This window comes from Theropithecus gelada, chromosome 6 (assembly GCF_003255815.1).
Source record: "Theropithecus gelada isolate Dixy chromosome 6, Tgel_1.0, whole genome shotgun sequence".
Taxonomy (NCBI): Eukaryota; Metazoa; Chordata; class Mammalia; order Primates; family Cercopithecidae; genus Theropithecus; species Theropithecus gelada.
In genome coordinates this window covers 38698145-38710379 of record NC_037673.1, presented here as the reverse complement: position 1 = coordinate 38710379, position 12235 = coordinate 38698145, and the positions used below count along the sequence as shown (strand labels likewise).

The 12235-nt window shown below is 38.1% G+C and overlaps 1 protein-coding gene across 3 annotated transcripts in view; it reads left to right on the top strand.

Annotated features, from left to right (window-relative positions):
* FYB1 (FYN binding protein 1) overlaps positions 1-4569 on the top strand; it is a 165889-nt gene extending 161320 nt beyond the window's left edge. For all 3 annotated transcript variants that reach the window (XM_025389107.1, XM_025389108.1, XM_025389106.1), the window contains 3 exons: positions 599-632; positions 2720-2751; positions 3515-4569. In XM_025389107.1, the coding sequence (XP_025244892.1) occupies positions 599-632; positions 2720-2751; positions 3515-3537 (89 nt within the window). In that variant the 3' untranslated portion in view covers positions 3538-4569. The remainder of the gene's footprint in view (positions 1-598; positions 633-2719; positions 2752-3514) is intronic.
* The last annotated feature ends 7666 nt before the right edge of the window (positions 4570-12235 follow it).

The following is a 12235-nucleotide window of genomic DNA, read 5'->3' as shown; positions in this document are numbered from 1 at the left end:
GCAAAACCGTAAAGGAATTTCTTCCATACAGAGTAAAAGAGACCTGTTTGAGACTATTTACAATGCATAGTCCCCCTAGTAGTCAATAGCTGGCTGGCATCTGAAAGGGGAGTTGAATACAGTTGTATGTCTGCTCAATATAATAAAATTTTATAAAGTAAGTCTTAGATCTGGTGGTATTTAAAATACTTACCAATAAACTACTTTTATAATCCATGCTTACTAAATTCTTCCTAAAACTGGATCATGGGGTAACACATTGAAGAAATAGATTAAAAATTGAAAGAACTCTGTTCTATAGCCTACAGAAGCTTAATGAAAAAACGTTGCTTTTTTTTATTTAAAGGAGAAAGGAGGAAAGATTGAAATTGGAGCAAAAAAGAGACATATTAGAGAAACAGAAAAGTTAGGGAGAAAAGGAGAAGAAAGGATGGACACAAAAGTAGACACAAGTAAGAAAAATGGGTCATTTCCAGAGATAGATACAATTATTCAGTATACTATGATTACTCCATTGTGTTTTGATTTCCTGAAAGAAATACTAAAGATTTTTCAAACCTGTAGTATTAATGAAATGTATTTTCTTTTTCCTTCATAGATGGTTATGTCCTTCGGAGTTATCTAGCAGACAAGTAAGCACATTTTCTTCTACTACTATGCTTGTGAAAAGAATTTTGTGCCTTTCTTTTAAAAATATTTCTAATCTTATTTAAATAATGTAACCTACTGAACTATCATAAATAAATTTTAAAACAATATGCTATACTAACGTTAACATGTTAGTATCCATAATAAAGGTAAGGTTTTCATAAAGTGCTACTCTTTTCAATAGGCAAGAAGTCCTTCTCATTTAAAATTGTACAGCTCATAGTTAATAGTTTTATATATTCATTAGGCTCTCAGCAAACACTGAAGACTGGTCAAAGCCAGTAACCTTTTCATTAATATTTTACATTTTACTTGCTAATGCAGTTGATTGAATGGAATTAATTTGGGACCAATTAGTGACTTCACAGTAGGTGCTAATATCACCTGTTAACAGTTCATAGTTTAGCCCTTAATTAAGGGCTTTGCTTCACTCACACTAGGCATAGTAGAGTACTATGTTGCCTTTTTTGGAAGCATGCCAGAGAAAAAGACAGTCGTCAATGATTCTTCTATTCTTATGAATAAGACATTGTCACAGTCTGTCACAGTCTGGTACTAGTGTGCCTTTGGAGTCCTCCGAAACATAAGATTCTGTCCCAAGTAACGCAGTGTAAGAAATGAACTCCATTATCAGGTTAGGTCACATGCCAATGCAAAGATTTACAGAATTCAGCGCAATGAAAAGATCCATGAGGAGTCACAAACTGTGTATCCATCAACAACCTGACACCAATCAGAAAAACACAAATCGGTGTGAAGAGCTTTGTCGGCAAACCAGTAGTGGCCAAAGAAACATAATCATAATACCTTTGTTCTCCTGAGCACATTAATCACAGTGGGAGGCATGAGACTTTCAATAGGTTTTGTTCTATGAAAGATACAAATTTTAAGGACAGAATGTGTGGCAAATAATAGGACAACATTTACATCAGTGATTATTACAGGCTGATTGAGAGAATTTAGAAAGCATACTCTGTAAGTAATTGTTGGTTCACCACCTATTGAAGCAAATACTTAATAAATGTTTATTGTATAAATGACAGAAAAATCTATCCTTCCTGCATTTGGATGAGATTTCCATTAGCCAAACCCTCCCTCCATCTCAGAGAAAAGATCCAAACAGAAGACATAGGGAACTCACAGCATCTGCCATAGTTGGCAGCAGTTTGAAGGGCCTGGTGCTGCTTCCATGATAAAGCACAGAGATTGTACAGCAAACACTAAGTCTGGTCTAAGTGACAAAGTCACCCTACATTTCTGAATTTTAGAAGTATATCTTACATTTCAAGGCAATGTTCATGTTTATAATACTCTCTATTTTTATTTCTTATATAATCTCCTGTTTCATTATAAGGTACTTAAAAGCAAAGCTTGTCCCTTACTCATATTTATGTCTCCTGACACATAGAAGGGACTCAGTATGTTTGTCGGATAGAAAATACCACAAAGATTTAGGGCCAAGCAAAACCTAAAATGTGTAAAAGTAGCCAAAATTACTATTATGGATGCTGCCTATCATCATAAGTAATAGTTTTAAAATTATGTAAGAATTACCATAATAATAATATCTTGGTTACTTATTCTGTAACTAATATTTATATATTTTATTATATGTGTGAGTTATAATTAAAATGTGAGAGTGATGCAACCATTTCCTATGCCAATTATTATTGTATTTCATTCACCATTTGAAATTCAAGTGAAAGTGTGAATCTGGTATTAACAGATATAAAAGTCCATTGCTGCTTTGAATTAAGGCCCCCAATGGGAGTGTTGTTCCATGATGTTTAGTACATTGTTAACAAACATGTCTTACAAAGATGAGTAAGGCATAGTCTATGCTCTTGAAGGATGTTTTAATTATTCTGTATGTAAAATGAAACAGAGGACTAGATTAAGTCAATGAAAGAAGAGATAATGAATATCAAATTTATTTCTACTTTAAAATGCATACTATGCTTAAAAGCCTTAATTGTGCCATATAAAATCATACTGTTAATCTTCTATATATTGCTCTAATGCTAAGATGATAGTTTCTTTAAAATGAAAATTTTTTTTTTTACATTTACAGTGACGGAGAGATCTATGATGATATTGCTGATGGTAAGTCTTATGTAGTACCACTCCAGCCAACAGTCATAGTGAATTTACTGTTTTTATAAATACTAAAAATAGTTTGTTGGATTAGAGACTTCCAATCTGATCAGAATTTGAATCATTTGAAAATGTTAGAAGAGGTAAATGCCCTGGCATAATGGGGGGACAATACCACATTTCCCACAAGATGGAAAATTAAGGAAAAACCTCATTTATTTCTTTGAAAACAGAAGTATAAAAATATTTGATAAATTTTTTATTGTACTGTGACTCATAATAAGAATTTCTTTTATCCAAACAAATAAACATTTTTGGCAAATAGATAGGTACTTATTTCGTAACCAGTAATACCAATATTCTCTAAGCATCATATAGTTCCAAACTATAAAAAATTAATCTAACTGAAATGATGCATGGTGTTGACCATGATGTCCTTTAGTCTTTTAAACTTACGATTCTTGATCTTTAATATCTTCAACCTCGTTCAGAGTGACTACGAAAAAGTAAATGTTTAAGTGCCGCGTAAAATAATCTTGAGTCTCATTTTAATAGAGAATCAATCTGTCCAGAAATTTTGTTGGAATTATAGACTAAATAATAAAAGTTAAATATATGGTCTTCCGTTTAACTCGTTTTTTATAAAGTGAGCCAGTTCTATTTTTTTTAATCCTTAACCAAGAGAGTATGAATCACCCACATTTCCAAACTTGGACTACTTAGAGAATATGTTTTTAATAACCATATTTAAATTTGTATTTTTTTCTTTCAGGTTGCATCTATGACAATGACTGACACTCAGCTTTGGTCATCCTGCTGTGTTCCTTAGGTGCCAGTGTGAAGTCTGGATTTTAACTGGCATGTTATTGGGTACCAAGAAAATCAATGCACAACACCCCTTATTATCATTTGTTATGAAATCCCAATTATCGTTACAAAGTTTTTAAAGTTTGAACATAGAAAATGATCTCTGCTTAATTGTTATGTCAGAAGACTACATGAGTGAGATGTAAGAATTATTAAATATCCCATTTCTGCTTTGGCTACAATTATGAAGAATTTGAAGGTGCTTCTTTTAGACCATCGGTAAATAATCCCTCTTCAAAAAGTAAAAAGAAAAGAAAAAGGAAAATCATTCAAGAAGAAATGACCTGTCTAAAAAAACCTAAGGAAGAATAATAATGTAAGAAAGGAAATTTTAAAACATTCCACCAGAAGAAAAATTATTGTTTATACTTCTACTTATGGTTATATCTTATATTCTCTATTCAAGTGACCTGTCTTTTAAAAAGGCAGTGCTGTCTTACCTCTTGCTAGTGGGTTAAATGTTTTCAAAACTTAGCGTAGAAGAAGTTCTGTATAAAATTTGTCCCTATTTGTTAATTGTATATAAATGTTAATTATTTGATACGAATGTTATGCATTTAGTGTGCACATTGAAGTCTAAACTGTAGAAGAGTCTAAAACAAGTTCTCTTTTTGCAGATTCACATGCTAATGGTTTAATTCTGTGCTATGTTTAAAGTACTATTGTAAGTAGAGTAGATCTGAATGAAGATAACCCTAAAATCATGAGGAATGGAAGAATGGACCTTGAAACTAGCTAGGCTTTTATGGCATGGCACCTCTTTATAATGAAGACACTTTTTAAAGTTTTTGTTTTTGTTTCAATTACTGCTGCATTTTTTTTCTCTTTTTTTAAAAAACCATTTTACTGGAAAGTTGGCCAGCAGAGGGAGTAGAAATTATTAAAACTCTACTGTTTGGATTGGGCCATTCTCTAACAGTACATACTCATTCCCAAAGCAATCCAAAAACAAAATATAAAGCGTTTGGGTTTCAAATGTTAAGAACACTAAATAGCATGATTTAAAAAATGAAAAATCCTAACACCTAAGAAAAGAAGATATTAAGTGCTTTTAACAACTCCTAGAGTACAAAATGAGCAAATCCTAATGCTGGCCCTTTTACTAATGAACCTTCAAGTGATATTGAATAAATTATTTATCTTCTCAGTTTCCTCATCTGTAAATTACAAGATTAGACTAAGTGAGTTTTTCCAACTCTTCACTACCAATTACCTTAGGCTTTTATAATGCTCCCCCTACTTCAGTCCCATGTTTCAAAAGCTTTTGTCTATTTTTTTTTTTTTTTTCCTTGAGACGGAGTCTCGCTCTGTCGCCCAGGCTGGAGTGCAGTGGCCGGATCTCAGCTCACTGCAAGCTCCGCCTCCCGGGTTTACGCCATTCTCCTGCCTCAGCCTCCCGAGTAGCTGGGACTACAGGCGCCCGCCACCCCGCCCGGCTAGTTTTTTGTATTTTTAGTAGAGACGGGGTTTCACTGTATTAGCCAGGATGGTCTCGATCTCCTGACCTCGTGATCCGCCCGTCTCGGCCTCCCAAAGTGCTGGGATTACAGGCTTGAGCCACCGCGCCCGGCCACTTTTGTCTATTTTTTAAGCTCATTGATTAAATAATGATTAAAGCATTCTCCACATTTTAATATTACAAAGGCCCATTGGAGTTTCTGAAGCGGCCCCACAGAATTGAAATAATTTCAAATAACTGCAAAGGAACTGAAAATCTTCACAGAGATGAAGTGGGGGTTTCCATTAGGTGCTTTCAAATTTGATAATAAATCATCAGCTTCCACTGGTCAATATATAGATTTTGGGTGTCTGAGGCCCCCAGATTAGAAACTACTAATCTCCAAAGATTCCCTCCAATTATGAAATATTTTGATGTCTACTTTTAGATAGCATTAGCCAGTATATGACCATGTGATGAATTTCTTTTCATACTACATAAAATTACCTGGTTCAAAAATGGTTTTTGTTCATTAAGTTTGGTAGTAAATATATATAATACACAGACAGAATAGTTTTTATGCTGAAGTTTTTGGCCAGCTTTAGTTTGAGGACTCCCTGATAAGCTTGCTAAACTTTCAGAGTGTCCTGAGGCACCTCCAACCATCCCTCCTCCTGCCTTGGTTGAGGCAGACTTGCACTGCAGTCTGACAGCAATTTTTTTTCTGATTGAGAATTAATCAATTCAATACAATGTCAGTTTTTAAAAGTCGAAGTTAGATCAAGAGAATATTTCAGAGTTTTGGTTTATACATCAAGAAACAGATGCACACACCTAGGAAAGATTTACATAATAGATAATCATCTTAATGTGAAAGATATATTTGAAGTATTATTTTTAATATATTAAATATGATTTATGTTATAGTCTTATGTATGGAATTTTGTCACTTGAGATGAGCTGCAAATAAATAATACCTTCAATGGATAACCTTGCCTCCTACTTCATTAAAAAAATTGAGGCTAGCCAGATGCAGTGCCTCACATCTGTAATCCTAGCACTTTGGGAGGCCAAGGCAGGCACGTTTCATGAGCCCAGGAGTTCCAGACCAGCCTGGGCAACATGGTAAAACCCTGTCTCTACAATAAATACAAGTAATTAGCTGCATGTGGTGGCACATGCCTGTAGTTCCACCTACTTAGGAGGCTGTGGTAGGAGGATCACTGGAGCCTGAGAGGTTGAGGCTACAGTAAGCCATGATTGTACCACTGTCTCAAAACAAATTTACTGCCTCAAAAAAATAAATAAATATATTTTTTTAATATTGATGCCATCAGGCTTCTTCTCCCTTAACTTGATCCTACATCTACAAAAGAGTCTTTCTCTACATCGAACTCTGACTCTTTAGCTTCAGCCTCAGAAGATGGGATATCTCTTCTTCAAGATCAAACCTGCTAACAAGGCTCCTAATACTTTGACTCCTATTTTAGTGTCAGAAATTAAGATAACTAAATGCAATTCCTTTCAATTCCCTACAACCTTCGACCTTAACCCATATCCAGACACTGTCCCAGAGAATAAGATGTCATGCCTTAAATTCAAAGCCATAACCTTTGGATCCCATTTCTTCCTGCCTTTTCTGGAGTGTTCGTCCTTTACAATTCATTCTTCCTCATTCTCCTTCTCCCTTTCTTCCTCCCTCTCTCTATCCCTCTTCTTTAGGTTCTCCCACTGTACAGATTCCGTTCTCTAGACTTACAAACATTGAAATCTTTCCCATCTAAAAAAACAACATGAAACTTTGCCTTAGGCCTAAAAACCTGTCCAGCTACAGCCCATTTGGATTTTTTTTTTTTTTTTCTCATTCCATTGACTTAAAATGGCAGGGTACGTGTGGCAGCCAGGAGAATGTGCCTCAAAGACCTCCAACTATGGGGCATTTAATTGTCCAAAAGTCCTCAGCTGCTGCATTCTGAAATCCATCGCAATGTTTGGGCCAAGACCAGGCTGTTCTAGCTAATGACTGAGAGTTGCAGGGATACTGAGGCAGGCCTATTCCTGAAAGACACACAGCTCCTCACATGGCCAACTTCAGTTTGAGGACTCCCTGACAAGCTTGCTAAATCTGCAGAGTGCTCGGAGACACTTCCAACCACCCTCCCTCCTGCCTTTATTGGTACAGACTTGCACAGCAGTCTGTCAGCTCCTCCAGCCTTCTCCAGCTCCCTTCCCATTTCCTCTCACACATGTATTCTTCCCCACCCACACATGTATTCCTCCCCTCCCACACATGTATTCTTCCCCACCCACACATGTATTTTTCCCCACCCACACATGTATTCTTCCCCACCCACACATGTATTCCTCCCCTCCCATTTTCACTCCATCTTGGTGTCTGCTTTCCAGAGAATCCAAACTGAACACAGGACATCTGAAGAGTTTGTAAAAATACACATTTTTCTCTGCAGATCAACAAATAAAAATCTCTGGGGAGGAAACTTTGGAGTTCATTTTTCCTTAACTCTAAATATGAGTTTAATACTCAGCCACGTTTGAGAATCTCCCATCCCTATGCATCCTTTGCCATATGCTCAGGGTATATTCTATCTTTAACTTACTGCAACTTGATCTCTGCTACGATTACTCTGAAGTCATCGCTATATGATATCCCGCAGGTGCCTGTAACTCATGGAAATCAGAAAGGAACCTTTTCTCTTTCCCCTTAAAATTAATTATCCCTCCTATAGATTTTACCTCAGTGACATCTGAATCATCCAGTCATCCAAGCTCAAGACATGGAGGCTGCTCTCTTTCTCCTCTTTTATTCTCCGTCTCTCCAATGAAATATCATTAAATAGAGCTCCTAGAAAACAAATGATTTTGTCTTATTTGTTTTTATATTTCTTACTTTATGTTGTATTTGAAGCCCTTCATTATATATTTAATAATGAAAGAATCAATGAATGATGTGTCTGCAAGAACTGTGTTAATTCTGTGGGCTGCCACTGTAATTTTTTCTTAATTACTATTTCAGATACTATAAGAGGTTAAATAAATTGATGACCAAGAAATCCCTATTTGATTTAGCAACACATAAGTCATTGGCCACCTTAGACAGATTCCCTGAAGCAATCAAGACCAAGCGGATTGCAATGATGTCACCCATCAGGCTTTCTGGAAACAGATGGGATAGAGTTTGAGGGAAGAGATGTCTATTAAGGATCAATATCTGTGAAAGGAACAGGAGCAGGCAAGATAGGGCAGAGAAAGAGGTTGAACGTGAACGTGATGCAAGCGTGACAAAGATTCAGCCGACCAGACTGGGGCCTCTGGAGTAAAGGCGGCCCAATACTTATCTTCCTTCAGGCCAAAATAGCCAGCCTTTGTGACTTTGCCTTGCTCATGGTTATCTGTGAGCCATCCTGGGAAGGTCATGACCTGTACAAGATGACATTGCACAATCATGAACAGTTTCCATTCTGTTCTCTCCAGGAAAACAGTAGGCTGTATGTACATTCTCCTAAAGTAGTCTGGAGCATAGGCACAATCTTCAGTTTTATTGGCAAATTTGGGAAATGAATAAATGCTCAACAGGTACTTCTCATCTTTGGGGGTTCATCTGCAACCAGCAATTCCTCTATAACTCTCTCCACAGACTATTGAGTTAGAAAAGTTTCCCAAATGTTGGAAAGTATATTTAAATATCAACCTATTCATGGTCTTTCTCCTCAGTTTAGATGATGATTCAGTTATTATTCATGATTGGCAGCAAGCAAGAGAAATTTACTATTGCCCTTAAGTAACTTACTCATGAGTCAAACTCCCTACAGAGAGAACTCCATTGACTGTGCTTGAGTCATGTGCCTGACCATGTGGCGGAGGAAGGGAGGGTTCTAACCCTTCAGCTCCCATAGTAGCAAAAAGTCACCTAGAATTATCCTCTCAAACAAGACTACACTTAGTGGTGGAAAGATAATTTCCCAATAAAAAATTCAGGGAAGCCAGGCACAGTGGCTCACGCCTGTAATCCCAGCACTTTGGGAGGCCGAGGTGGGCAGATCACGAGGTCAGGAGATGGAGACCATTCTGGCTAACACGGTGAAACCCTGTCTCTACTAAAAACACAAAAAATTAGCTGGGTGTGGTGGTGAGCGCCTATAGTCCCAGCTACTCGGGAGACTGAGGCAGGAGAATCGCTTGAACCCAGGAGGTGGAGGTTGCAGTGAGCCGAGATCACACCACTGCACTTCGGCCTGGGTGACAGAGTGAGACTCTGTATCCAAAAAAAAAAAAAATTCAGGGAAAGCAAACTCGACCTCATGAGTAAAACAGTATATAAAAAAATTTTTTTTGAAACAGGGTCTCACTCTGTTGCCCAGGCCAGAGAGCAGCGGTGGCATCATAGCACACTGCACCCTTGGCCTCCCAGGCTCAAGCAATCCTCCCACCTCAGCCTCCCAAGTAGTTGGAATTATAGGCATGTGCCACCAGGCCTGGCTAATTTTTTATTTTTGTAGAGATGGGTGTGCCCAGGCTGGTCTCCAACTTCTGGGCTCAAGTGATCCACCCATCTTGGCCCCCCAAAGTGCTGGGATTATAGGCATGAGCCACCACAACCAACCAAAAATATTTTAAGAGAAGATCAAGGTATATTCTGCTTACACATTAAACACATATTAATATTTCTCTGATGTATTATTTTCCCTCAGTCTTCTTGAAGAATTTGGTCCTTTAGCATTCCTTGCTCACTTTTGACACAGACATTGTTAGAAAATTGGTTTTGTCATGTGAGAAACATCATATTGGCATGATGATAAATGGTAACTGATATTCAGTTTTGGTATGGAGACACTAGAGAAGGTGGGGGACTGTGGCAAACTGTAGAATATAAGTTCTGTCCATGGGAGTGAATTGCTAGTTATGCTGGGTATCTTCTGTTTGGCCCTCTGGATTCCCCCTCTCCAACCTTCTCCATCTTGTTCTGTGCCTCTTGAGACCAGCCATTATGGACTGCCTCAAGAGGCTCCCTTGACTTCGAGCTGCCAGTTTCATTGGGCCTGTAGAGGAGCAATAGCACTCAGTGAGAGGGACAGGGAGTGAGGTTTGGCTATTTATTTGTTCAGCATCCTCTCAGGGAAATCCTTACAAGCTGGAGGTATCCTTTACTCAAAGGCCAGAGCTCTGTCAGACAGGCTTTTCCACATTGCGCTGGCTCTCTGGGTTCCAGTGCTTCTCCCTGCACTTACTCCTTCAGGATTGCAACCACTTCCTGTGTTTACCAGCCCTAGGGGACTGTGTTTTACTTTGTGGCTTCCTGACATACTGTTCACACATTTGTAAACAATCCCTGAATGAAGCCTTCCTCAAATTTCCCAATTTGAGTTTGCTATTTGTTTCCCACGTAGGTCCTGTTGATGTATGTATGACTCAACTCTGATGAATTGTGAGCCCTGTGTTGATTCTCCTCTTTTTCAAGAGAAGCTGAATAGCAAGGTTTATATATAAAATTTCCACTTGTTTTTATCATAAATTCAATTTTTTAAATGCACTATTCAGAGCAAAAAAAATATCTCTTTAGGCCAGATTTGGCCCATGCAGTTAATCTGCAATCTTTGCCATTTTTGATAAGAAATAAATCAGATGAAGGACAGGCCACTCTAGCTATCCAAACCTGCCAATAGTGTGGAAACTTTATGTACAGGTGAGTGATGGACAAGATGTATTTAGTGTCTATAACAGCCAGATTCCATCGCTTTTAGTAGCACCAAAGGCCATCGAGTAGTCTAATAAGAATATGATCATAAAAAAGTAATGTGACTGCACAACATTCTTCAACATCTGAAATGTTGCAAATACCACCACCTGAAACCAAACAGAAGTCTAAAGTCAAACTGTGGTTTAGGACGTGCTCAACTGAGAATAATATTCTCATAGTAATGTAGGCTGTCTGAGGTCAGGTTGTTATCAGCAATAGAGAGAAGAAATATCTGCTATGACCACCAATGTAAGCCCTCTCATCTCAGTTCTTGGAAATAGATATTTGAAATATTGTCATATTTTTCAAAAACTTTATATTAAGTTCAGTATTTAGTAATGTAAACCACATCCTCCCTTTCAACTTGATGATCTCAACACATATGTAATCACGCATGAAAGCTTAGGTCTCCATCATGTCTGTAGCAGCAGTACTAAAGGGAATCTTTTTGTTTGTTTGTTTTTTGAGACGGTGTCTCACTCTGTCTCCCTGGCTGGAGTGCAGTGGCATGATCTCGGCTCACTGCAAGCTCCGCCTCTCGGTTTCACGCCATTCTCCTGCCTCAGCCTCCCGAGTAGCTGGGACTACAGGCGCCCGCCACCATGCCTGGCTAATTTTTTGTATTTTTTTTTAGTAGAGACGGGGTTTCACCGTGTTAGCCAGGATGGTGTCAATCTCCCAACCTCGTGATCCACCTGCCTCAGCCTCCCAGAGTGCTGGAATTACAGGCATGAGCCACCGCGCCCAGCCAGGAATCTTTTTTAAGTTAGGATGGAATTTAGGTTACTATACTTAAGCAAATTCATTATGTTTGTCAGAGCTTCACCCTAAATGGTGGAAGCTGTGTTAAGTAAAGCACTGAAATCCTCCCACATGCCTCAGGGGACCTGAGTTTTCTTTTGGCTTCTCATCTTTAATACCTATGGATCTAAAAGAGGTACACTAAGCTATAGTGGTTACCTAACTTCCAAGATCTCAATAAATGTGCAGAACTACAAAAAACAAAACCACAAGGTATTAAAGAACACATATAGGTGTTTGTCCATTCATCTAGAGGAGAAACAACAACCAAAGACCTCCACTATTCATAATGTATCTATTTATAGAAGTAGACTTACTAGGAAGATATCTTAGGTTGGTGTTTTCATTCACTTGGACTGCTATAACAAAGTACCATAGACTGGGTGGCTTATAAACAATAGAAATGTATTTAGTACATACAGTTCCAGAGCCTGGGAAGTCCAAGATCAGGCTGCCAGATGGTCAGATTCTGGGGAGGGCCCTCTTCTGGAATGCAGACTGCCTAGTTCTTCTTGTCTTCACTCTACAGCAGAGAGTGAGCTAGCTCTCTGGCCTCCTCTTAGAAAGGCACTAATCCCACCCGGGAGGGTTTCACTATCAAAGACTCAACCTCCCAATACAATCCCTAAGCC